Source organism: Silurus meridionalis, chromosome 3 (assembly GCF_014805685.1).
Source record: "Silurus meridionalis isolate SWU-2019-XX chromosome 3, ASM1480568v1, whole genome shotgun sequence".
NCBI classification, from domain to species: domain Eukaryota; kingdom Metazoa; phylum Chordata; class Actinopteri; order Siluriformes; family Siluridae; genus Silurus; species Silurus meridionalis.
In genome coordinates, this window is record NC_060886.1 from 31,347,094 (window position 1) to 31,373,977 (window position 26,884).

Consider the following 26,884-nt stretch of genomic DNA (forward strand, 5'->3'; position numbering starts at 1 on the left):
AATCCAAAAAAGAAATGAACATATTCAAAAACAAATTAACAAATCCGAAAAGACAGTGACAAGTCAGACAAACCGGAAAAGGTAGGTATAGTTTGTGAATGGAAAATTATCAATCATTAGATGAGACACCAGTCATTCACCTGTATATCTTGACTGACAGGTGTCTTGTCCAATGATCAGTAAGTTTACGTTCACAAACTATACCTACCTTTTCCTTTTTGTCTGACTTGTTTTTGTGTTTTCGGATTTGTTAATTTGTTTTGCACTTATCGGCCACCATACAAAGAGGACTGGGACCTCATTGCTTTTACACGTCACAAACAAATCGAACCACAAATGGACCCAGAAACGAACCGTACTCAGACCACCTCCGGAGTTCACTTCTGGGACCTTTTAAGGGGTCTGAGATCACTTGGTTTGTTCACATATACACACTGAACCGCTCCGAGAGCGTTGGAGAGCTCAAACGAATTAGGTGTGAAAACTCCCTTGGTGTCTTTCACCTGAGATCTTTAGAAGAACTTTTCCCATCTGACCCTCTGTAATAAATCACTAAAATATTAGCTGTAGTTCAGCGAATCTGTGTTTTCCTTTGTTCTGGTTCATCCAATCACATACATTTACGTAAAATACAGACTTTCCCCCAGAAAGGGAATTGAAAGAAATGTAAAAGTAATGTGTGTTATTTTTAAATAAAGAATTACCATGTAGTTTTACTTATTTGTTCACTATAAAAAATGTACTTTTTAAAATAAAGACCACTGATCTGATCTCATTCTGTAGCATACAAAAAACAGAAACAAACAAACCCCCCAGGAAAACACATACAGCGAAATATGTAACTGGATCTTTACTAGATTTCCTTAACTGGAGGCAAAATAAAGCAACACACCCGGGGAAACTCCAATATGGACTAAAACTGCTAATGAGAAGTATTTTTTTTGAATAGCAAGATAAAAATACGTCCCCGTAAGAGTGTTTTATTTCCAGATAAACCACAGCAATAGAGATAAATACTGGTCCACTTTTTATTAGTCATTTCATACACATTTACAAGAAATTGCTGATTTGTTGCTGCTGTTTGAATAGATGAGATGTGACGACAGGAACTAGTTTCGTTTCATTGACAGTTAATAGCTAAAATAACATGCTAAATCAGTCTCACTGTCAGGGGACCAGGGATCTGCTCAGGACGTTGGTAGGAGAACAAAAATGATTAGACTGGTTGTTGTCATTACAGGAATAATGGTTCTGTTCAAGGGAGTCAGACACAGCACAGCATCATGGGAAAAAAATGATGTTCCTCATGAATCTCATGGTGCTCATGCCATCTATGCTATGCTATGTTAATGTTTACTATAATATGAACTGCACAAGCACAAAGATGGCACCAAAGAAGCTCGTTTTTCCTCTAGAAATGACCTGCTCACAACTTTCTGCAGTCTCTGACAACATGTGTGTGTGTGTGTGTGTGTGTGTGTGTGTGTGTGTGTGTGTGTGTGTGTGTGTGTGTTTGAGCCAAAATCCAAATGTTATACAACCATAGTACAGAAACAAGGATTCCTTACAACTATATTTCAGGAGAATATGTTCTTACATCATCACAAAAACCTGCGAGTTTCTTATTTAATTATAAAATGTTAAAAAATATATGGGACATCCTTTTAATCCTCATATTTACACCCTTAAACAACTATTATGCCTTTTCTTGTGTTATCTTAAATGTTTGACATGTTTTTATTCCAAAAAACCACGAACGACTCTTTCTCCATCATCTGCCTGAGCATGTCTCAACACATCCATCTGCAAATAAGTAGGAGACTAACACACAACAGGAATCAGTAATAGAATAATAATAAAACAAATACATAAATAAAAATACATAGGAAATGTCAGCATTGCATCACAATACCATTATATACAATTGTATAATACATTGGCTTTCACACACAGATAATCATCAGCACACATCAGCAAAATGTTATACCACGTTATGTGTATATATATATATATATATATATATATGTGTGTGTGTGTGTGTGTGTGTGTGTGTGTGTGTGTGTGTGTGTGTGTATGTATGTATGTATAAATTCCCAAACCCTCATCACAATCACAGTCTGATCCCATTAATGATGAAGAAACACTAATCTTCATCATCAGCCACGTCCCATAATCTTCTCTGATGTCTGGAACTTATTTTAAGGGCAAAAAGAGAATAATTATGGAATGAGAGATTCAACAAACACACAAGTACTTGTGTAACATGCGGGTGTTGTTCCTGGCGCTTATTGTTGTTCACATATCGGGTTCACAATCCGGTTCTAGTGGTTGTTGGAAGATTTGGACTGACCTCTTGAATAGAATGGATTTGTTCTGTATTTATATTTGTTACATTTATTTCAATGTATATGCATACATTAATAAAATAAAACTAGCCAAAGGGACAGCGTGTGTGTGTGTGTGTGTGTGTGTGTGTTTGCCAACGGATATGTTTATGTCTATGTGCTGTAATAAATATTAAATATCTAATTATACTGTATTAGAATAAATATACTCAAATAAACTCGATGCGCCCCCTGCTGGCCAACCAGGACTTACTGTCGCTTACAGCTTCAACTTCCGTGTGTGTGTGTGTGTGTGTGTGTGTGTGTGTGTGTGTGTGTGTGTGTGTGTGTGTGTGTTTATATCTGCGTCACAGCAGAATCCTGTCGCTGGCCGAGAAGAGAAGACAGAAGAGAGAGACTCGGTGTGGATTTTCTCCTGCTTGATCTTTCCGTAATAAATCCTCCGTCATGGTCAAGGTGACGTTTAATTCCGCTCTCGCACAGAAGGAGGTGAAGAAGGACAGCGAGACTCTCATTCCTGATGACAAGGTAACCATCTGCCAACACAACACACTGTATTCTCTACAGCAAAAACCAGACAGACAGACAGACAGACAGAGAGAGAGAGAGAGAGAGAGAGAGAGAGAGAGATCGGACCTCAGGATGTGTTAGTGTCTGATCTCACTCTCACTTTAATCACCGGATGATGAAGAGGAGGATAAAAAGCTTTGAGTTTAGTGCTGGACTTTGATCTCGCCGCGGGTCTCTGTAACATTATTTCCGTGTTTGTGCCCTTGTGTAGGGAGAAAGATTGATTCAGGATGTTCATTTTATTTATAATTTTTTTAAACAGATAAAATGCCTACAAAAAAGATAAAATGGTACTAACTGGTCCCGGTTCTTGTAGATGTGGTTCCTTTTTTTTCATGAACATGACACGGTTCCACCCCAGCAACAGGGAAATGCGCACTAATACCATTGTGTTTCTGCACAATACAGAACTGGATTTCTGTCTGGACAATCGTTTTATCTTTAAGATTTAAATATGAAGCCTTTTTTAGTCCTGTGGAACTGCTTCAGAAACCTGAGAACCCTAAATTAACCAAAGAACCCTTAAGGAACCTTTGAAGTGTGAACATCAATACAATATAAATTAATATTAATTAAACCATGTTGTAGGTACGATCTTGATGTTTTAGTATATAAAAGTCCTTTCTTGAGTTCTTTACTAAAAAGAGATCCGTTTTCTGGTTCGACTTTAAACCTGAACGCTTTGATGTGAGAATTTAAATCAAACTTTTTACAATTTAAATTCAATCTTAGAAACTAATCAACTTAAAACACCATCTAAAAAATAATCACATTTAAAATCATCTCAATTTATAACATTTATTACATTACATTTATCACACACACACGCACACACACACACACACACACACACACACAGATTGTTGAAAAAGGCCTAACGTCTGATTTGACTTTTCTTTTATCTGTGTGTTAATGTTTAACAGCAGGGAGTCTTCAGATTGAGTTTCAGTATGAAACAGTGGAACTGCATGTGTTTCCAGGGCGTAGATTACGGACATGTCCCGCACTTTTATAAAAGTTAATTCGTCCCCTCACTTTTTAGTGGAGGAAAAAACAGGTAAAACTACATTTCGTCCCCCCCACTTTTAAAATGATGGCTACGCCCCTGTGTGTTTCTATCCATGTGTGTGTGTGTGTGTGTGTGTGTGTGTGTGTGTGTGTGTGTGTGTGGGTCTTTATGTAAAAACCGATAGTTGTATTTAGGGCTAAGTGAACTCCTACGATTAGCTCCTAAAACGGCCATATTGTTTTTTTGTTTTCACACACACACACACACACACACACACACACACACACACACACACACACACACATGTCCCGCACTTTTATAAAAGTTAATTCGTCCCCTCACTTTTTTAGTGGAGGGAAAAAAAACAGGTAAAACTACACATTTCGTCCCCCCCACTTTTAAAATGATGGCTACGCCCCTGTGTGTTTCTATCCATGTGTGTGTGTGTGTGTGTGTGTGTGTGTGTGTGTGTGTGTGTGTGTGTGTGAGTCTTTATGTAAAACATAGTTGTATTTAGGGCTAAGTGAACTCCTACGATTAGCTCCTAAAACGGCCATATTGTTTTTTTTTTGTTTTCACACACACACACACACACACACACACACACACACACACACACACACACACACACACACACACACACACAGCAGTTTCAGTTACTCTTAAGGCCTGACTTGTCTCAAACATACCGGACACCTTTGAAATGCAAAACCTGTCAGGGCAAGTTTTTGCATGGGTCTCTTTCTCTCTCTCTCTCTCTCTCTCTCTCTCCCCACCTCCTTCTCTCTCTCCCTCTTTCTTTTTCTCTCTCTTTCTATTCTCTCACTCCTCATGTGGGCTGCTGTCCATTTTATAGTTTATCTTAAATGTGCTTTGACAGGACGGCCTGGCAAACGTTCACTTCCTGTAATGTAATAATAATAATAATAATAATAATAATAATAATAATTATTATTATTATTATTATTATTATTATTATTATTATAATAGTAATATTGTACACATAACATAATAATAATAAATGAACAATAAAAATGTCCCCCTTAAATTAGAGGAAAAGTGAGAACTTTACATGGTTGTTTGTTTGTTTACTGAAAACAATGTATGATTGCTGTTTCTGTAATTAAATATTATAATATTGAATGTTATTGATAATATTTGAGAGCTGAAATGTATATGAAGTGTGTGTGAGTGTGTGTGTGTGTGTGTATGTGTTACACAGGTGTGTTTAAGGTTGAAGTTGGATTGCAGGAGGTTATTGATGTTTAAAGTTTAATGTTTATATAATAAATAAAACACTGTTTTGTGCTGTTCAGAATGTGAATCCACATCACGGTGCTGTGAAGTAGTTTATTCTCCTTCTGCCCAAATCTTGATACAGTTACAGTAATGTTACAGTTATTAGTTGTTCGAGTTGAGTTGAGTTGAGTTGAGTTGAGTTGAGTTGAGTTGAGTTGAGTTGTGTTGTGAGATTTCCGAGATAAAAGTTAGTTTCGGTTCTTGTATGCAGCTGTTTTCACTCGTGGCTTTCAGCAACTTCCGTTTTTCTTTCTTTTGAAGTAATAATAATAATAATAAGCAGAAGAAGCTTTAGGATTTTGCTGCTTTCTGTGTACAGTAATAAAGTCTGCACTTGAATGCATCACTTGTTTACTTATAGTTTTCGTATCTAAGTTTTATTTTTATAGTCAACATCGTCACAAAGCAGCTTCACACTAACACATTATTTATTTTAAATACATTAATTTTTTAATTTTCCATCAACACATCTTTAGTGATGTAATGATTCTGACCCTGACCTGCTGTTTAATTCAGTTTAATTATGATGTTCTGTTGGTCTGAATGGTTCCATGTGGACTACAAGTATATAAATCTCCCAACGGCTCAGTTTCACCCGAGACTCACTCCAGGAATCTGTTCATATTCATTTTTCTCTTTTTACACTCATTCCCATGTTTACACTTGAATTTACTGCGGTATCAATAATCTTTACACCCCGCATCCCATTCATTTAAATCATTCTGGTTTTTCCACTTACACATACTAACGCTCTGTTCTGCTCTAATATGTGGAAAATACTCCTGGTTGGATAAATTAATAGATTTCTCTGTCTGTAGGATGTGTTTTGTACTCGTCCTATCATCATTCTAATGACCTAGAAGAGTCTCGGGAGTTTTTCCTGGCTGCTCTCAACACATCGTTAAAAATCCAAATCATTGCCATTTACTGTTTACACTGAATTAATCCTTATTCCTTCACTATTTCCTTTTCTGTCTTCATAAAACAGATCGTTCGCTTAATTAAAGTTTAATCGAGCAACATATTCATATGAACCTGAAAAACTGCATTATCTACATTACAGTGGAGAGAGTTAGTGTCTTGAATAGAGTGGAATAAAACCATGATATTTTTATTCTGAGGAAAAGAAGGAGACAGTGTCTATGTCTCCTATAAACTTTTTTTGGAAGATGTGACTATTAAAGTGCTCTCAGACACCTGAGGCCGTTGATGGAATGAACGATTGGGTTGGGTTTGGTAATCATTCCCGTGTACGGGCACGTTGAGCGAGCGGATTATTGTAAAACGATGAGGAATTCTTCGTGCGTTACAGATTCGAGGCTGTAATGCAGATTCCACATTCACACATAATTGCTGATTGTTTTAATCGGATTTGTTTGTATGCGGGTGTCACCCTGTTCTGAAGAACAAAGCTTCCATTTTCAGCCTCCGCTCATGGACCAGGAGCAGACAGACACTCAGACACGCCGTTATATAAAACCCTGGAATGTTTTCATTCCACATACGTCTTTGTGATAAAAGAACAGATTCATTTCACAGTGACTTTTAGGTTGTAGTGATTTTTACACAGCCAGACCTGACCTACACAAACGTGTGTGTGTGTGTGTGTGTGTGTGTGTGTGTGTGTGTGTGTGTGTGTGTTTGTCTCTAGGACCCTGAGGCGGCTCAGGTTGTCAGCCAGCCGTCGAGGGCGTGGTGCTGGTGCTTCTACCTGGGACTGGCCCTCATGTTGTCTGGGGTGATTGTGGGCGGAGCTTACCTGTACAGGTACTACGTGTTGGAGGTGAGGACACATCATGAGACTTTTCTACTGTGTGTTAAATATTCTCAGACAAGAAAAACACCACATTTGTAAATAAATGAAAGAAAGAAGGAACCAGGTTAAAACAGCATCTCTCCTCTATACAGTTACAATAATAAAATGCTCGACTTTTTCTCATTTGATGATACAATCATGAAAACGCTTTAGGCTGTTGTAGGAAAATAAAAAAGGCCCCAAAGCACAGGTGAGCAGGATTTACCTGAAAATCAGCTTTATAGTCACTAATAAAAAGATCCATCTGTCCTACAGAGCTACTAGAAGATCCTGACACTGAAATAACAACAGAAGAAAATTGTTTTGTTTTGCATTCGGTTCCAATCTGACTAAAAACTGAACTGTTGATGACATTTGTTTAACAGGTCATTTAAATTGTGGATTAGTTTTCAGCAGCTCATTTACCCCCAAGTCCAAACAAACACCAGCAGGTTATTAACATATTAAACCAAACCTGGTGTATAAAAGGTTAAAGACCTCAGATCTAAATGTTTCTAGCACACAGAATAACCGTGAAAGGGTGGATCTCCTGTGACGTGTGACAGAGAGAGCAGACAGAACTGCAGCATTAAGTGACACAAACCACACGTAAAGAAACAGAACTGGTGAGAAAAGAAAAGAGTGCAGCACATGACAACAAGATTCGTAAACAATCGATTGGATCAATAAGAATAACTCACAAAGTGAATGAATTACATCATATTTAAAGTATAATAAACCGTTTTTTTGTAGCATTTACAGAAGGAGTCTCCAGTTTTAGAGTTTTGTATCATTTTTCCACCATGAGATCGTCTTCAGAGCGTAGGAATTTATTCTTTGGTGTAACATCAAGCAAGAAATAAATGCATTGCAGTTGTGAGAGTGAAAACAATAACATGGGAACATCTGCATAATCTATAAATATGATCTAAAAAGTATGATGTCATTATTAAGTTATTTAGTTGTAGGAGAAATGGAACAAGTAAGTGTGCTGCTACAGGAAAAGAAATAGAACAACAGCTTATCTTATGTGTGTTCATGAACCTGATTCAGACCTGCTTTAAAGTTCTGATGAAAGTGTGTGTTTGTGTGTGTGTGTGTGTGTGTGTGTAGGAAGGGCAGGTGTTTGTGTGTGGCGTGAAGTACCGTGAGGAGAACTACAGGATCCAGGAGGAGAATGATGACATGGAGGAACCTGCAGTGGGTTTGCGTAGGATTGACGAGATCGTGCAAGTGCTGGAGGACGAGGAGGTGGAGCTCATCAACATCCCGGTTCCCAAATTCAGCGACAGCGACCCGGCCGTCATCGTGCATGATTTCAAACGGGTAAGGAGCACACACACACACACACACACACACACACACACACACACAGAACACAAGACAACCTTTTCTCTCTCTATCATTTTCCTAATTATATTAAATAATGTTATGATATAAAATAGCATATAACGTGTGTGTGTGTGTGTGTGTGTGTGTGTGTGTGTGTGTGTGCGTGATCCTCAGAGGCTGACAGCTTATTTGGATCTGAGTTTGGATAAATGCTATGTGATTCCTCTGAACACGTCCGTGGTGATGCCTCCTCATGACCTGGTAGATCTTCTGGCCAAGCTGAAGGTGAGAGAATCATCACTGTTTATTCTTTTATACAGGGTGAATACACTTCTTGAAAGTACTTGAATTTCAGACACATGAATATAGGCCCTTGAAAGTGCTTGTATTAAATCAAAAATACATTTTGTTTAGACGAATGGTACCATTTAAAAATTTGTCCTGTATAATACCACACTATATATAACGTACTAAATCTGTTCTCATAATATCTTTAATACATTAAAGTCACACTAAGCATTTTATTTATAACTTTTCTACAGGAGGAATACGTGTGTATCAGCGTACATGATATTATATATATATATATTTAGTATTTTAAACCTTTTTTGCACATTTTGCACTTGTTATTTGAATATTTCCAGTAAGAAATGATTACAAAGGATTTAATTAAACATGACCACTCAAAAGAGTCTACATTTATAAAACCTACACATCTTTAACCTCATTATTACTTTTACAATTTTGTACATAAATGTTAAGTGTAAGTGAAATGTTAAGTACTGTAAAAAGTCTTTAATGACGCTGGGATTCTGGGATGTGAATTTGATAGCTGCTTGATATTACATAAATAGTGCTTAAAAAAAGTCCTTGAAAGTCCTTGAATCTGGTGTCCTTGAAAGCGTGGGAACCCTGTTTACATTCCGTCTTGTGTGTGTGTGTGGGTGTGGGTGTGTGTGGGGGTGTGTGTGGGTGTGTGTGCACGCAAACTGCTAACACACTCTCAAATGGATTTCCTTCTCTGTCATAACAAATCTACAGTTTGAGGTAAAAAAAAAAAGTACAAAAGATCCGGGTGACTCGGGTTCCTGCAGTGTGAATTTAACTTTCAGACTGAATATCGAGTGTAAACTAATGTACAAGCACAGGGCAGGTACTGAATTGATTCCAATATATTTACATTATAATCTTATATTTAACACGTGTGTGTGTGTGTGTGTGTGTGTGTGTGTGTGTGTGTGTGTGTGTGTGTGTGTGTGTTTCCAGGCTGGAACCTACCTGCCTCAGACTTATCTGTTGCATGAGCAGATGATTGTGACCGAGAAGATGGATGATATCAAACCTCTGGGTTCCTACATCTATAAAGTGTGCCGAAACAAAGACACATACAAACTGCAGCGCCGAGACACCATACTGGGTACAAACACGCACACACACACACACACACACACACACACACACACACACACACACAGGTCCATTTTGATCTTCTCATCCTGAACCCACTCCTAGACTTATCCTAAAACGTTCTTCATCTTCTGCCTGAGACCTGCAGGTTCTAACGTTAGAACCCCTCTGTATTGACTCGAGACTTAGAGCTGACGAATGACGCTGCCACCACCGTGTTTCACTGAGTGAACAGTGTAACATAAATGTGTTAATAGATGGAATTTTTTAATAGTAAAATTTTTTTTCATAGCAACAAGATATTTTACTTATAGGAAGATGCATTATACAGCATTAAAGAAAAACTCCCTTTTTTTACTTTAAAGCCCAAAACACCTCTGTAAGCAGAGCAGGTTAGATGTGTGTAAGTGATACACACCCACGGTATCAGGGTTTGAGATCTTCCAGTGCAGAAGCAGTGAATTTGTGTCACTTTTAATAAACCCCTGATAGGCAGATGATAGATTCTATTGTGGTTTATATAATCAGACAAACGTATTTAAATATCTTTTCTTGGCAAATACACACACACACACACCTACTGTAACATCCTGTTTCTGTGTCTGAATTTTAGGTCTGCAGAAACGTGAAGCTCTGAACTGTCGCAAGATCCGGCATTTTGAGAACCACTTCGCCATGGAGACTATGATCTGTGAGCTGTGATGAGAAACAGAAAGGAAAGAAGTTGAGAGAGAGAAAGAGAAAGATTTTTTGGTTTCTTTCAGTTTTGTCACTTTTCCTTTTGCACATAAAATCATATTGTGGGTCATTTAATGAGTGCTTCAGTTTCCATTCTGCTTTACATCTCTAAAAGTCTTATTAAAGGGTAGTGTTATATAACGTGTGTGTGTGTGTGTGTGTGTGTGTGTGTGTGTGCGTGTGTGCGCGTGTGTGCGTGTGTGTGTGTGTGTGTGTGTGCGTGTGTGTGTGTGAGAGAGAGAGAGAATGCATGTTTAGGATGATCATTTTTATATAGTTTATTTTCTATTTCTATTGATTTTGTTCACTTGGTGTTTGGATGATCAGTAAAACATTTATCTCCTATTTTAGATACAAATTAGAGAGAAAAATACTCAGCATTTCACACATCTATTTTCACATCCATTAAACTCTAGACTGAATGTATATTTCTATTTTGCAGAATGAACTAAGGATATTGTGGCTTGAAAGTAAAAACAGAAAGTGGTATTTTTTCAGAATAATCTATCAGGAGCAAGATATAAACGTCTACATTCCTCACACCCTAATAATCTAACCTTCATAATCAGAAAACAAACATGAAACCGTGTAGATGAAATTAACATGATAACATTTAATGCTAATTTATATATTAGCTGTTCTGTACAAATACAAATAATAATAAAGTCTTAAAACTGTCTACATGCTGTGTTTTGTTTTGTCCCTTTGCTCTTGACTCTTCACTTGTGTGTGTGTGTGTGTGTGTGTGTGTGTGTGAGAGAGAGATAAAAGTGAGGAATGTGTTTAGTTCGCTTTATCATACAGTGTGCACATGCTCACAAACCTACTCTGTACAATTTCCAACACACACACACACTCAGTCATGCTTGTTGTTAGGACACTGTGTTGTGTACATAATGACTGGCCAGTTTATTAAGAACTCGCACAATCCTGCACGTGCAACTCAAAATCCTCAGTTAAAGTTCACAAAGTTCATGTGGGATTTCTGTGACTTTAAAAAAAAATGTTTTTATGGTTTTTAATAAAAAAAGAAGAAAATGAAAATACAACAAATGTTAAGAACTTTATTAGCCGTATTTACTTAAAAGATTCAATGCTGTCAAGTATTTAAAACGCCTCATAATAATTAAGGAATATATGTAAATATTTACTAATTACATATAATAATTCAAGAATAATTCACTCCACAGTCACTACACCAGCGGTGGCCAACCAGTCAAGACACACACACACACACACACACACACACACACACACACCTCTGCTCAGCCAGATTTATTGTAAATGTCACACACCAACATGATAGTGACAGAAATGGACTCCTACAGTACTAAGACCACAGGCCAGTCATTTTCAACAATGAACATTGTGTCTCACACACACAAACTCTCAGTTCAACCAAGTCCACAAACAAAAATATAATAATTTACAGTAGTGTTTTTCTTTTACTATACATGTTGTTTAGTGGGACTTCTGCCATTCCAGGTCAGAGTGCAACTGAGATTCATATCCGTGTCACTGAGGCATTTATAATGAACTCCCCTTTATTGTGTGGCTTTTTAGCTTGTGTAATGTCCCAAACCAGTTAAAACTGTATCTGCTTTTCTGCCTGACTTCTCAAAGTTACCAACTTGTGTTTGAGAAGTTCAGTGCCTTTTTGTAATTCCTGGTTGATGTTAGCATGGAGTGATCTGAAGTGGTGCTGAAGATTTGAAATGCTCTAATGACGCCTGACATGAAGCAGAATGACGTCATTACATTCAACAAAAAATATCAACTCTCCCATTCTGTTAAAAACGTCCTGTGTTCAGCTTCATATTTTCGTTTTGCTGTGCATTTTTTCCCTGCTGCCATTTTAAAAGCGAATTTGTCACAAATTGTTACTTAAAATGCAAGTGAACAATTTGCATATAGAAGTTTGTGGTTTTTGTGCAAACACAAACTTCGATATGAACGTTAGAGCCGCATGCTGCTCGGCCACCCCTGCTCTACACGTTCCTGAACATGTTTCCGGGTTAGTCACGTGGGCTTTGTCTGTGCGTTCTTCACGCACGCTTCCTACGTCATCACGTAGCCACCAGTTGTGTGCGTGTGTTTCTCCTGAGCAGGTTCTCGTCTCCTATTGGACATGAGATTCTGGACATTTTTCACATTTCACAGCGACTGTAGGTGAAACTTGACTTCCTCTCTGTCAATGTGTTTGTGTGTGTGTGTGTGTGTGTGTGTGTAGGTTTGATGTTTTATTATTCGTGTGTTTTTAAAACTTTATTTGAGAAATTCCGATTAACACCGGCGGAACTGTTGTGCGGTTGCCATGGTTACACGTTTGCTCTTATTTACTTGTTATAGATGCTTTATTATTCATTTTATAATAACAACTATTATAATGATTTTACATGTAACACATTTTATTTTAGTTTTAAAAAAGCTGCTTCTGTCCATCTGCAGTAAATATAATGAAATAAAAACTTTTGTTTTCGAATACCAATATACATTTTTTATATTATTATTATTATTGTATATTTTTCATATATTTGTAGTTTATGTATAGATATATAAATAATATATCTATTTTTTTTACTTTGATTTGTTGTAAAAATTGTAAACATTGACATGCATCAATGGAATAAATCATATACTTTATTACTTAATTAATATTATTATTAATAATATCAGGGTGATGGAGCGGTACATGGTTTTGGGTCACATTGGAGAAGGTGCGTTTGGGAAGGCGTTGTTGGCCCGAGAGAGGTTCGGTTCGTGTCGGCGCTGTGTGTTGAAGCAGGTCAGCCTGTCCAGGGTAAGAATTAAATCTCACACATCTCCATTTCTTCATTCAGATTCAATACAAATATTATAAGAAAATATTCAACATTTCATGTGTATTTTTTGTTTTTTTTATTAGTTTTTTTAAACTGGACATTTTTATTCAAGTCAAGAAGCTTTTATTGGTTTTCTACCGTTTATCTACCGACGCAGTACACGGTGCATGATTTTATACGTGTTGGACATTTTGTACTGATGTATTGATTAAATTTTTCCACAGCACCTGCCCCAAGACCGGACAATATTTAATTTAATTTAATACTGAACCGAACGCAGTCCTGACCAGGAAAAAGCCATAACAAATGAAACAAACGAGCGAAAGATCTGGCAACCAAACCCAAGTATAGTTTATTATTTATCTACAGTTTGAACACTTTCTCGTGATATTGGAAAAAAAGTTCGATAAAATATAATTAATAGCTACATTTATATACACTGCACCTGATCGGATGAAACTGCCTGGAGAAAAAGGCATGATGAGCTGGACCTGGAGATGATCCTGATGTTCCAGGAGATAATATTTGCTCTATAATTTGATGTAACTATGAGCTCATGAGTGCATTCGGACCTGCTCAGGATCATCTCCAGTTCCAGCTCAGAGCCCAGACCTCGATGTTGTCAAATATTTACCTCCTGAACTCTCTCTCTCTCTCTCTCTCTCTCTCTCTCTCTCTCTCCTGTAGATGTCCGCTCAAGAAAGAGAAGCTGCCAAAAAGGAAGTGACCATACTGTCTAAATTAAAGCATCCCAACATTGTGACTTTCTTCCACTCATTTCATGGTTAGTGTTGACTCTCTGGGGCAGACAGGAGCCCAGAAACACCTGGAGTATAATGCTAAAAGTGTGTGTGTGTGTGTGTGTGTGTGTGTGTGTGTGTGTGTGTTCAGAGAGAAATAGTCTCTACATAGTAATGGAATACTGTGATGGAGGAGATCTGATGCAGAAAATCATCTTGCAAAAAGGAAAGCCATTCTCAGAGGAACAGGTATACACACACACACACACACACACACACACACACACACACTTAGCAATTAGAATAAAAGAACCGTTGTGAAATGTCGAGTCCTGTCTCCTGTACAGATAACAGACTGGTTTGTTCAGATGTGTTTGGGTCTGAAGCACATTCACGACAGAAAAATTCTGCACAGAGACATCAAAGCTCAGGTACACACACACACACACACACACACACACACACACACACACACACATGCTGCATGATGTCTGGTATACACAGATGTAAATGGTAAACACTTGGGATTATGCTGTAACTGTAATAAACAGTGAGGTGTGTTAAAGGGTTCTGGTCACCAGCGTGGTGTTGATTATTTTCCTGTACTGAGTTACAGTCATGTGCTTCTATAATAAGCTTTTTTTTCTCCTCTGAAACGTGTAGAATGTCTTCCTCTCTCACGGGGACAAACGAGTCAAACTCGGAGACTTCGGCATCGCCCGGGTCTTAAATAAGTAGGTATAAGTGTGTGTAGTATATTTCTGTATATGTGTGTGTGTGTGTGTGTGTGTGTGTGTGTGTGTGTGTGTGTGTGTGTGTGTGTAATATCAGTTTTAATATCAGTATATATGATATTTCATGTGTTTTATTTGTGAAGTACGGCAGAGCTGGTGATGACGTGGGTCGGAACGCCCAACTACATCTCGCCCGAGATCTGTGAGAACAGGCCTTATAACAACAAAACGTACGTACCAGGTGGCATGACCACCACAAACACCACAAACACATCAAACAACACAAACACCAGCTCTGTGTCTCTTATGCTCTTCCTTACGTTCTTTCCTTTCACTCTCTCTCTCTCTCTCTCTCTCTCTCTCTCTCTCTCTCTCTTTCTCTGGGTTTGTCTTTTTTCTCAACAGTGATATTTGGTCCCTCGGCTGCATCCTCTATGAGCTCTGCACACTCAAACACCCAGTGAGTGCCATAGAACAAACCACACACAACATTGGCATACACACACACACACACACACACACACACACACACACACTCAATCATAATATAAACACTTGAAATCAATTACAATTCCTGAATATTTTTACATATTGTTATGTTTATTAAGATTGGATCAGCATGTCTGGATTTATATGTATTTGATGTGTGTGTGTGTGTGTGTGTGTGTCTGTGTGTGTGTGTGTGTGTCAGTTTGTAGCCAAGAGTTGGAGGCAGCTGATTGTAAAGATCTGTAGGGGGAGCTATAATCCAATCTCAGACCATTACAGTGCTGAACTCAGGCTGCTGCTCTCCCAGGTGTTTAAGGTCAGTCCCCAAGACCGGCCCTCAGTCAACACGCTGCTGAAAAACCCCCTTCTGCACGGACGCATCTCCAAGCACCTGGACCCACAGGTATCACACTAACACACACTCGCACACACAAGCCATAGCGCTGTTGTGTTATACACTGATCAGGCACAACATTATGACTTTATAACATCATCATGGCATCTGTTAGTGGGTGAACATTTAGTTCTTAAAGTTGTGGTTTAAAGCAGGAAAAATGTGTGAGCGTAAAGATTTGTGTGTGTTTGATAAATTGTGTCTTCTACACGACTGGGTCAGAGCGTCTCCAAAACTGTGAGATGTTCCTGGTCTGCAGTGGTGAGAATCTATGAAAAGTGCTCCAAGGAAGGAACAGTGGTGAACCAGCGACAGGGTCGGGGGGGGACGAGGATCATTGTGGAGCAAAGGCTGGTCCGTGTAGTCCGATCCAACAGACGAGCTCATGTAGCTCAAACTGCTAAAGAAGTTCATGCTTTTGATGCTCAATGGGTCAGGAAAAGGGGACCAACACTATATTAGGCAGGTGGTCATGATCTTATGGCTGATCAGTGCAAACAGAAGCACATGGGACTCATTACTGACATCTACTGACAGAAAGGGGTACTCAGCTGTGGCTTTTCTTACAGACACGAGTGTGTGTGTGTGTTTTGCAGGTCATGGAGGAGGAATTTAGTCACCAAATTCTGCACAAAGACAAACCTGTAGCACAGCATGTTAACAAGCACATTGCAGGTACCACACACACACACACACACACACACACACACACTACCACACATGAGTGTGATTATAAACCAATAAAACACCGAGAGCGAGAAATATCATGAACCCCGGAGTGTGTGATTATGCGGAATGTCCTTTCTACAGTCTTCTACAGTCAGATGAAGTTGTGGAACCAGGAGCTCCCGATCAATAAATTACCAATAAAATAATGATAACGTCTAAAATGTTCCTGGGGTAGAAAAGTGCCTGAAGTGTTCAATCACATTCAATAAAAACAACATGAGATTCACTCTGTACTGAGTGACACTGTAAATTAAGCAACTGTTATGGACTTGAAGCAAAATTGTCATATAAATGAATTTCCTGAAATCTTATTTGTCATAAATTTATGATCATCCCTTTTTTTATAGATATATTTAACTCTCTCTCTCTCTCTCTCTCTCTCTCTCTCTCTCTCTCTCCTCAAAGTTCTACCAAGGCCTGATCCAGCAGTAAAGCCCCTAAACAGGTTTCCTCCCAGATCAGAACGCAGATGTCCCATAGTAAAGCCTTGTGGCTCACCAAATAAAGTACGCCAGCTCTTCTTGTTCTCCCTCCTTTTTACTTCATGGCAAATACCTAGTAGCCTGGTGCTTCACACCGCACACATCTGTGACACACCAGCAAACTAAAAACTAAAAATCCTTTTCTGTCTCATTCGAAGAGAATTCTCGGTCCAGCAGCAGGTTTCCAAGTGGCACGAGGAGCAGGAAACCCGGCTCAATGCGAGACCAAGCCCAACGCACATCTGCAGAACTGCTGGCAGAACCATGACCATCAGAACCAACAGCCACGTTTTCATCAAATTCCTGTTCAGCCTCTCCCTTTTTATTCTCCTCCTCTTCATCCCCTTTATTTTGTAGCACAAGAACTTAATGAGATGGAGAAGCTGGACAACAGACCAAACGCTCTGGATCCTTTCCAGCTGTGAGTGTGTGTGTGTGTGTGTGTGTGTGTGTGTGTGAGAGATCAAAAATATGAACAGATGATTCTTATTTCTTGAAGTTTTGTTCTTCCAGTGTGGCAGCAGCACGGGAGGAATACCTGCAGAGAAGACAAGAAGCAAACCACTACAAACGCAGAGCAGAGAAGCAGCTGGTGAGACACACACACACACACACACACACACACACACACACACACTCACTCATGTATGGTATGTGCTTTTTAAGCGTCACTTTCCACATTTAGTCCCAATTTGCCCTTATAATTTCTTCTGCTCTTCTGAGATGATGTTCCACTAGATTTTGTAGGGTATTTATGGACATTTGTGTAGTAAAGTCAGGCAGTGACGTATGTAGAAGATGTAGAGAAGGTGAGGAGTTCTGGGGTGCAGTCAGCTTTCACATTCTTCTCAAAGGTGTTCAGTATTGATGAGATCAGAGCTCTATAGCAGGAGATCTTCCACTCCAAACCATGTACAGCAGATCTTTACAGAGCTGGCTTTGTGCACAGGGGCATTGCCATGCTGGAACAGGTTCTAGTGAACACTTGAACATTTTATTACACTGCATCCAAAGACGTCTGATACATTTGTGTGCCTACAACTTTATGGTAACAGTTTGGAGAAGAACCACATATAGCAGGAAAAGTCAGGTGACCCAATACTTTAGTCCATATAGGTCATCTTTCTCCACCTCTTTTGGATGCAGGGTCTGAGGCCCAGTACAGCAGAAGCAGAACGGTACAGAGGCCTCAGTGAGAGTGTCGCTCCACCACAACAAGTGGCACAAGACCGAATCCAGGGAGAGCAGGTTGCTCTGATTGCCTTCTGAAATTAAAGATTGATAGTGAATAATTAACAAAATAAAATGGGGTTTGTCCATGTTGGAGTTTTATCAGCATGTGTGTGTGTGTGTGTGTGTGTGTAGGAATATCTCAGGCAGCTGCAGCAAATCAGGAAACATTACCAAGACGAGATCAGAGGGATGAGGCAGAGAGCCAATGCAGAGGTGATACACACTTACACACACCTGCAGAACAGAACCGTGAACATTCAGGAAACATTTAGTTTAAGAACGAAACATTCAATTCAAGTCTATAAGGAAGACCTGGAGGACTTTCTTCTGTGTAGGAAAAACACTCGTTCAACCTCGTTACATTTGATCTTTTCGTCTCTTCAGGTCGAGAATCATGCAGCGGGGGGGGACCTGAAGCTTCCTACAGAAAATCATACACACTTACAAAACGGAGAACAGAAAGTAAGCACACACACACACACACACACACACACACACACACACACACACACTCCTACAGTGTGTAGAATGAGGCTTATTGATGTTCTCTATAGCCTGCAGATATGGAAAATGCTCTGAAGCAGGTCCTCCAGCAGAACCAGAAGGAGAGCAGAGAGCGACGGAGAAAATACAAAGTAAGGGTACGTTCCTGCACACGGAGACGTATGAAGCTTTTAATCGGGACTGAAAGTCTGCAATTTTTTTCTACTCAGAAAGCGGTCATGTTCGAGATCAAGCTGCAAGACGACAGAGAGCAGGGTGAAAGAGAGAAAGAAGAGCAAGAAACGGAGGAACAGAACGAGGTACGAGATCACTGAATGGAAATACAAAACAAGGTAGAAATTAGTGATGTTTACAGGTAGCTCCGACAGGGAGCGGAAAAGTGTTCAAGTCGGTTATTCGTAAGTGGAGAAGAGAGAGACTCGTGTCTCTTTTCTTCTTCTTCTCCCTCTGTTTGTGGCGTTGTGGATTCCGAATATCACACGTGGATTTGGAACTTTTTCTTAAATATATTTTTCTTGAATATTTTTTTTTCTTGTGTATTATTGAGTGGATTTTTCGGGCGTTCGTAGGTCTGACTGTACGTTGTTGACTATGAGTTTTCCTTTATTTGTAAATCACACGTCGATGTGGTTCTTTTTCGATTTCTGATTAAAAATAAATTAAAATCTGATGCATTCAGATGTGAAAGATGAGCCTCTGCCTCAGTCTCCTGCTCGCTGGAAAATTATTTCTTTGGCTTTTCATCTATCTTACTTCAAATCCTGAGCATTTTCTCCAAACCATCTTATAATAAAAAGCATCCTCAAACCCGATGCTTCCACCACCACGCTTCACATCTTTATACATCGAGTTATTTGTCTGATTAAAAGGCACATTTTGACCAGTCTTTTATTGCACATGTGAACTACGGGTTTTCTTTTGGTCACATCCAGGTTGGCTGTCAGGAGAAATCTGCCAACCACAAACTCTCGAGGCCTGCAGGCAAAGCTGACGTCAAGCCCGAAGAAAGAGTTGAGGAAGAAGAAGAGAGTGAAGGAGAGAAACGAGTGAGAAGAGGGCTGTGGCGACATGAAGCTCCTCAAACTCTTCTGAATGCTCTGGCCAACATGAAGGTCTTCATGTATTCATCTACACAGGGTAAGTAGGACTGAAGTTGAAGAGTTCAGGACTCAATCAGCTTATTTACATTATTCTTTTAATGTAGAAAGAGCTACTGATCAGGAAGAGAAGAACCCAGGTCCACAAGAGAGAAGAAAATGGTCAGATCGCCCTCCTGTTACACTCCTTAATGCTCTGGCTGAGGCACAGCTCACCTGCTCTTCACTGGGTGAGGTGGACATGTTCACATCTCAAGCTGACCAAGGTAAACATCTGCCCTTGTTACAGTACTGTAGTGTAGAAGCTTCTTCTATATTCTCGGCATTATAGCAAAATAATCATCATCGTGGTGATGTGACGAGAACAGAGTTAAACTTACCACCGTGAAGTGGATTATGTTCCTATTACAGAACCTCCTGGATTCTTTTGTAGCTCTTATAACACAACAATCCGCCAACACTCAGTGCACTTAGTGCCATTTCCACACTGATACGCTTTCGTTTAAAATTAGTGTGGAGTGAGCGATTGCACATAAAGGCCACAGGCTGGTTCTTTTGGGTCTTGCTAAAGATTTTCTTTCTCTACTTCTTTCTTTCTTTTATCAGGAACAGTTAATCCTCTGGATAAAGGCAACACACCGGAGGACGAGAAGGAAAAGTCGGTAGAAGCTAAAAAAACAGAGGATAAAGAGAGGACTACTCAGACGTGGAGTTGGACAAGGAGCGTCTGGAGCCCAGATCAGACGACGATGACACGCGAGTTTCTTTTTTCTTTTTACAAACGCAACAAAACGTATACTGTTAAAATTGAAATAAATGAAAAATATTGAATTCTAGTCTAATCCATCAACTTTTCCCAATTCTTTATGATTTCCTGGTGACCTAAATCTCCTCTCTGACCTTGACTTTACTTCATATTTTGGATCATTTGTTAAAATTAATTAGGACATGTTTCCGGAACCTGACACTCGTGCACAACTCGACTCTGAATACGTCCAACTTTCCCGATTGAAATATTTCAGACTTACACGTACATAAAATCTAAAAATCTAACTGTATCCATTAATTCAGTTCAATCAGTCTAATGTCTCCTTCTCTCACATCTTCTCAGGAACTTCGAGGAGTCTGAGGATGAGATGATAAATGAGGTGAATGACTCCATGAGAAACCTCTTTATCATGACAGAAGACCAGGAGGTTCATGGCATGAAGGAGACGGATGAAGGAACACAGAGACCCCCCCCGCACATCACTGGAACAGAGCCGGCTCTTGGCTGAGCAGGAATAAAGCCCTGAACCATGAGGATGTGAGAACATCACCGTAATGAGAGGCACATCCTGCATCCTGCCAAAAAAACATGAGCAGGAGTTCTAACAGGGCAGATGCAGTGAAAAAGTGTTTAAACAGTAGCCACAGTGACAGTGTAGAAGAACCCAAAGTATTTTGTTGAGAGTGTAAGAGTGCTTGAAAGTCTGTCCAGGTTCTAATCGGTTTCTCACGAATGTCTGTCCAGGTTCTGATCGGTTTCAGGTTCCGATCGGTTTCTCACGACCGGTTTCTGCACACATCAGATTCAAAACTAAAAATGGACCAGCACCTTCTTACTTCAAAACTCACTGCCTGAGGTCTTGTAGCACTGCTCGACTGGTCCCACCTTCTCTCAGGATGAGAGGAATGTCTACATCAAGACTCTGTGTTCTGGCACCGAGATGGTGGAATGAATTTCCCCTGGATGTTCCGAACAGCTGAGTCACTGCCTTTTCTTCAAAAGACGGATGAAGCTGTTCTTCCTGAAACACTTAAACTAGCACTTTCCCCAACACCCCCCCCCCACCACCCCCGCGCTTGTTTTGTCTTTGCTTATTAAAAAGAACAAAACAAAAATGTGCTGTAATTCTTTAAAAAATAGAGAATAGAGAACCTTCCAGCCCTGGTTTAAACCATGACATCAGTAAACTAGAGTTTGGATTTAGAATAATAATAAAAAAAAATTAAAGCAAAAAAACAAACAAACAGTAATTTAAGCAGTTAAACGAAATAAAATAAATAAAATAAATAAATATTCTCAAAAATACAGGCAGGATTAGGGTCAGTGTCAGGGTTTAGGGTCAGGGCTTATGGTTATGGTTAGGGTCAGGATTTAGGGCTTTTCCTCAACATTGGCATGACATTACAAAGAACACAAAAGGAAATAAACGGCAGGTGGAAATGATGCTGGTGAAGTGTGTTACATTTTGTTCACGCTCAGTACAGGGACGTGAGCGTTCTCAGATGTTTCAGTTTGTTAGTGTAATTTCTAAGCCATCCAAAAAAGCAGGTTATAGCTCTATCATGCAAAGAAAAGAAGCCATATGTGAGCATGATCCAGAATCACAGCCGTCTTTTCTAGACCAAAGCTCAATTAAAAACGTACTAAGGCAAAGTAGAAAACTGTTCTGTGTTCAGAAGAATTAAAATCAGACTAAAGATGAGAAGGACCATTTGTCAGCACTGTGTTCAGAAGCCTGCATCTCTGATGGTATGAGCTGCACTGATGCCTATTTAATAGCTTGCACATCTGAAAAAAACCAACAGTTTTTAAAGTGACATATGATTCCATCCAGACGATATATTTTTCAGGCAAGTCCTTGCATATTTCAGCAAGACACAAAATTTTGTATTTAATTGAAAACTACTTTATTGACCTATTTAATATATTTTCTCAACTCCTTCCACTCTTAATATTAGCCTGATGCTAACCTGCACTAGAGGAAAATTGTTATTAAATTAAAATCACTGAATGAATCTGAATGAATCATTTTAGTGAACTGAATGAAATGATTCGAGTTGAACTGAAATAAAGGTCATGAGGGGTCTCTCTAAATCTCCTCTATTAATAGCAGTGTTAAACTTGAGACCACCGCAGACCTTTCGCAGTGTTTTACTCTGGTGAGTTTCATTTTATTCTCAGTTTAGAGAGAATTCTGAGTTTCATTTTCAGCTGTGAAAGGAAGCGATCAATAACTGGACCTACAAAGTCATGAATTAACTTTAAACAGTCCTGAAATCAGATGCGATTTACCAAAGTGAAACTCTAAAGCTCGGACTGGAGAGAGGAACAACAGCTGTGAAATAAAATGGCTTCAGTGTTTTCAGAGGAGGATTTGTCCTGTCCTGTGTGCTGTGAAATCTTTAACGATCCTGTTCTCCTGCACTGCAGTCACAGTGTGTGTAAAGTGTGTTTGCAGAAGTTCTGGAAAACCAAAGGATATAGAGAATGTCCTGTTTGTAGGACTAAATCCTCTATAGATCATCCTCCCTCAAATCTGGCCCTGAAGAACCTGTGTGAGACTTTAATACAGAAGAAAAATCCAAAATCTTCATCAGTCTGTGAAACGGTCTGCAGTCTGCACGGTGAGAAACTGAAACTCTTCTGTTTGGATGATCAACAGCCGGTGTGTGTGGTGTGTCGAGATTCAAAAACACACACCAACCACAAATTCTGCCCCGTTGATGAGGCAGTTACAGACTGTGAGGTAAATAAAATGTTTCTGTGAGGTGAAAGTTTATTCAGATCTTTCATCTCAGACTAAAGCAGTGTACACCAATAAACCCACGTCCTATAAGTGTACACTCTTCATCATGTTCTTGTTCAGCTCTAATGAGTTCTTATCTTAGAGAAATCCAGCGATACCTGAACAGAGAGTTTTCATGCAGTGTGCTGATTTGTTTCAGGAGGAGCTGAAAACTGCACTGAAGCCCCTACAGGAGAAACTGAAGATCTTTGAAGACTGTAAACGAACCTGGAGTCAGACTGCAGAACATATAAAGGTCAGAGTCAATAAGATGGGTTGATATCAGAATGATGTTTTGCATCACTGCATACTGAGATGGATTTCATGTGATTCTCTCTTCACTGCAGATTCAGGCCCAACACACAGAGCAGCAGATTAAGGAGGAGTTTGAGAAGCTTCACCAGGTTCTTCGAGATGATGAAGCAGCCAGGATAGCTGCACTGAGAGAGGAAGAGGAGCAGAAGAGTCTGATGATGAAGGAGAAGATCGAGAAGCTGAGCAGAGACATATCATCTCTTTCAGACACGATCGGAGCCGTAAAAAAGGAGATGAGAGCCAAAGACGTCTCGTTCTTACAGGTGAGTGTCGTTTATTCTGTATTTCTACCGTGAGAAAGTAAAACCGGTTTCCGTCGTCAGAAACGTCACATTTCGGTCAGGAAAAACATCAGTCAGATCCTCTGATATGTGCTTTGTTGTTTTACAGAACTACAAGACCACAGTGAAAAGGTGAGTGATGTGCTTCCCCTCTCTCTCGTTCTCTGTGTTTCTGACTCCAAACCCACAGCGGCACTGAATCCTGATGTTCCTGCAGAGCTCAGTGCACACTGCAGCATCCGGAGGAGCTTTCAGGAGCGCTGATCCATGTGGCCAAACATCTGGCCAACCTGAAGTTCAGAGTCTGGGAGAAGATGCAGGACACAGTCCAGTACAGTAAGAATCTTTTTCTTTTTCTTTCTTTCTTTCTTTCTTTCTTTCTTTCTTTCTTTCTTTCTTTCTTTCTTTCTTTCTTTCTTTCTTTCTCTGTGTGTGTGTGTAACTGCACATTCATTTTTTTATTATTTTGTTTGTCAGCACCTGTAACTCTGGACCCAAACACTGCTCATCCCAACCTCATTGTGTCTGATGATCTGACCAGTGTGAGATTCGATGATGAGAAAGAGAACCTTCCTGATAATCCAGAGAGGTTTGATGTCTTTCCATGCATCCTGGGCTCTGAGGGCTTTAATTCAGGGACACACTGCTGGGACATTCAAGTAGAAGACTGTATATGGTGGTTTGTGGGTGTGATGACAGAATCTGCTCAGAGGAAGGGAACTATATCCTCCAGAAGTGGAATCTGGTATGTGTGGTATTATGAAGGTAAATATGGAGCAGGATCTACACCACAGCCGTCCACTCCCCTCTCAGTAACACACAAACTCCAGAGCATCAGATTGCAGCTGGACTGGGACGGAGGAAAGCTGTTGTTCTCTGACCCTCTCACTGGAACACACATACACACTTTCACACACACATTTACTGACAAATTACTGCCGTTTCTGAATGTACGTTGTAAAAATTCTCCCAAACTCCTCCCAATTCCATTTTCTGTAAAAATAAATCAGAGCTGAAATTCTTTTATTCCAGTTCATTAATGAAATAACGCTGATGAAAAGATTCCTGCTGTTTGCGAAAGTCAGTTTTTTTTTACACTTAACAGATCATTGTGGAAAATTTTATTGGAATATATCATTATTTTGGCCCAATAAACAGTGATGGATCAATATAATTTGTTACTGTACTGAAGACATGGGAGTCAATTTCATTTAACAGTAGGGGGGCAATAAATATAAAATTTCTCATGAGCATTTTTTGAAGGGGGACACAAATAATACTCAAATTGTGCTGATAAAGACACAATGTCCCCACAGTGTCCCCACAGTGAACAACTTAGCTTTTATCATTATTATTGTAGCATGGAGACTTTATGGCGTCATTATGGTTATTTTAAGTTTAAGTTTTTCTCAGGTTTAATGACAAAGCAAAACAAGGAATTAAAAAAAGGTTTTAAAATGTTATTTAAAATTAAGACACTTAAGAACAGAATAGAAATTGATTATAAAAATACACTTGGGTCAGTTCGGATGTAGCACAGTGCTCTTTTAGTAAATTTTTGAGAAATAATAATAATAATAATAAAAAAAGGAAATTAAAATTCTATCTATCGTTCCTGTATTTTTTAGGTATTTAAATAACACTTCTTGAGCTCTCGATTGCCCATACTCACTTCCCAGCAGTACCTTTAGAGAGATATTGCCCACTCCTATCCACCCTAATTCCTGAATTAACTGAAATCTGTCCCTGTCCCTATGCAGGACACTCATCTAGTATGTGCCTCACTGTTTCTAATTCCCCACACTTCTCACATTCACCCGATTCATGCTTTCCTGAAAGAGACTATGGTTTAATGCAGTATGTCCAATTCTTAGTCTTGCAATGATGACATCCTTCTTTCTATTTCCCAACATTCTCTTGTATCTGGAAAAGATGTCTTCCTGTAGTCCCACTATACCATATTTCCTGCCACCTTTTACATACTTCCGATGAAATCACTGCCTTGAATTCAGCTCTACTCAAAGCTACCTTAATGTCTATCTGGGAATGATTCAGACTTCCAATATTAAGTCTTGCCTAGATTCGGATTTTCCACTTCTTAAAACAAGCTAACGTTCACTAGATAAGTCATATTTTATTCGCTAATAAAGCAGATTCATGGAAAATTACTTCGCTAATCAGCATTTGTGCCGCAACTGAATCGCTTTATTTAAAGTAAATTAAATCCCCTAGTTAATGGAGTTGAACATTAATTGGGCCGCAGACACACACCTGACTCGTGTATGTAGAGCAGGTGAGATGAACTGGGAAAGCAGGCAGTGGGTCAAACCACTGTGAGGAAGGAAAGGGGGAACTCAACTGTTTCTAAATGCAGTTTTGCTGTTTTTTTTTCTACTTACACAATTATTTAGGTATAAATACATACATTTTTCACAAAAGAGAGTGCGATATTTAAAAAACTTTTTTTTGGGGGGGGGGGGACAACCCTCGGATGGGGGGGACATGTCCCCTCCGTCCACCCCCTGGGATTTACGCCCATGGACTGAAGATAAAAACGTAATCTAGCGCGTGCTTTGTTTTAAACTCGTTCTGATTGGCGCTTGGTGAATCTAATGATCACCAACATGCAGTTCAGCATCAGTTCAACATCAAGCAGAACATTTAGAGAGGAACTTAAGACACCACTGCTAAGAACAATCAATTACATCCAAAGAGTCTTTCAAAATAGTGATAAAATGTCTTCATTTAAATATTATAAATATTTAAATGTCTTAATTTAAATATTTAAGATAATGTCTCAAAATGCTGACTACATCTTATTACATAATTAGTTTTAATTGAAAATATTTGACCTACTCTCTTAAAACAATAAAAACAATGTGCTGAAGTTCTAGTAACTACATTTTCTCCACAACTTTCGCCTCAGAGCTTCCAGAAACTAATAAACAATAGAATTACATTATTATAATAGAAATCTGTGTATATGAATTTGTTTAAATGTAAATCTGCATGAAT

At 39.1% G+C, this 26,884-nt stretch overlaps 3 protein-coding genes across 8 annotated transcripts; all 3 read left to right on the plus strand.

Annotated features, from left to right (window-relative positions):
• Positions 1-2,657: 2,657 nt before the first annotated feature.
• Positions 2,658-11,176, plus strand: LOC124379879 (integral membrane protein 2B-like). The gene is made up of 6 exons (XM_046840500.1): positions 2,658-2,873; positions 6,875-7,006; positions 8,132-8,344; positions 8,525-8,635; positions 9,617-9,767; positions 10,371-11,176. The coding sequence occupies exons 1-6, from the start codon at positions 2,793-2,795 to the stop codon at positions 10,457-10,459; spliced, it is 777 nt and encodes a 258-aa protein (XP_046696456.1). The 5' UTR covers positions 2,658-2,792; the 3' UTR covers positions 10,460-11,176.
• Positions 11,177-11,928: 752 nt separating this feature from the next.
• LOC124379474 (serine/threonine-protein kinase Nek5) lies at positions 11,929-21,545 on the plus strand. 6 transcript variants are annotated; one of them, XR_006924431.1, is made up of 22 exons: positions 11,929-12,812; positions 13,172-13,295; positions 14,005-14,101; positions 14,209-14,306; positions 14,405-14,488; positions 14,721-14,791; positions 14,935-15,021; positions 15,197-15,251; positions 15,483-15,683; positions 16,271-16,349; positions 16,809-16,909; positions 17,044-17,306; positions 17,399-17,477; positions 18,032-18,133; positions 18,251-18,331; positions 18,503-18,580; positions 18,673-18,759; positions 18,832-18,921; positions 19,555-19,759; positions 19,827-19,985; positions 20,326-21,025; positions 21,233-21,545. XR_006924431.1 is itself a non-coding variant. In XM_046839858.1 (22 exons), the coding sequence occupies exons 2-22, from the start codon at positions 13,176-13,178 to the stop codon at positions 20,857-20,859; spliced, it is 2,316 nt and encodes a 771-aa protein (XP_046695814.1). In that variant the 5' UTR covers positions 11,932-12,660; positions 13,172-13,175; the 3' UTR covers positions 20,860-21,545. The 6 variants fall into 6 exon arrangements, 1 of the variants encoding a protein (XP_046695814.1); XR_006924429.1 differs by having other exon boundaries at positions 11,930-12,660; XR_006924430.1 differs by having other exon boundaries at positions 11,930-12,660; positions 21,250-21,545.
• On the plus strand, positions 21,545-25,072 carry LOC124379660 (nuclear factor 7, ovary-like). The gene is made up of 6 exons (XM_046840110.1): positions 21,545-23,234; positions 23,434-23,529; positions 23,621-23,851; positions 23,979-24,001; positions 24,087-24,205; positions 24,347-25,072. Exons 1-6 carry the CDS (start codon positions 22,836-22,838, stop codon positions 24,883-24,885), a joined length of 1,407 nt encoding a protein of 468 aa, XP_046696066.1. The 5' UTR covers positions 21,545-22,835; the 3' UTR covers positions 24,886-25,072.
• The last annotated feature ends 1,812 nt before the right edge of the window (positions 25,073-26,884 follow it).

Coding starts and splice junctions, on each gene's coding strand:
- LOC124379474 (XM_046839858.1), top strand. CDS start 13,176: ATGGAGCGGTACATGGTTTTGGGTCACATTGGAGAAGGTGCGTTTGGG. Junction 17,307..17,398: donor GCTCTGGATCCTTTCCAGCT/GTGAGTGTGTGT, acceptor TTGTTCTTCCAG/TGTGGCAGCAGCACGGGAGG. Junction 19,986..20,325: donor CACATCTCAAGCTGACCAAG/GTAAACATCTGC, acceptor TTCTTTTATCAG/GAACAGTTAATCCTCTGGAT.
- LOC124379660 (XM_046840110.1), top strand. CDS start 22,836: ATGGCTTCAGTGTTTTCAGAGGAGGATTTGTCCTGTCCTGTGTGCTGT. Junction 23,235..23,433: donor AGGCAGTTACAGACTGTGAG/GTAAATAAAATG, acceptor GATTTGTTTCAG/GAGGAGCTGAAAACTGCACT. Junction 24,002..24,086: donor TACAAGACCACAGTGAAAAG/GTGAGTGATGTG, acceptor ATGTTCCTGCAG/AGCTCAGTGCACACTGCAGC.
- LOC124379879 (XM_046840500.1), top strand. CDS start 2,793: ATGGTCAAGGTGACGTTTAATTCCGCTCTCGCACAGAAGGAGGTGAAG. Junction 7,007..8,131: donor ACAGGTACTACGTGTTGGAG/GTGAGGACACAT, acceptor GTGTGTGTGTAG/GAAGGGCAGGTGTTTGTGTG. Junction 8,636..9,616: donor ATCTTCTGGCCAAGCTGAAG/GTGAGAGAATCA, acceptor GTGTGTTTCCAG/GCTGGAACCTACCTGCCTCA.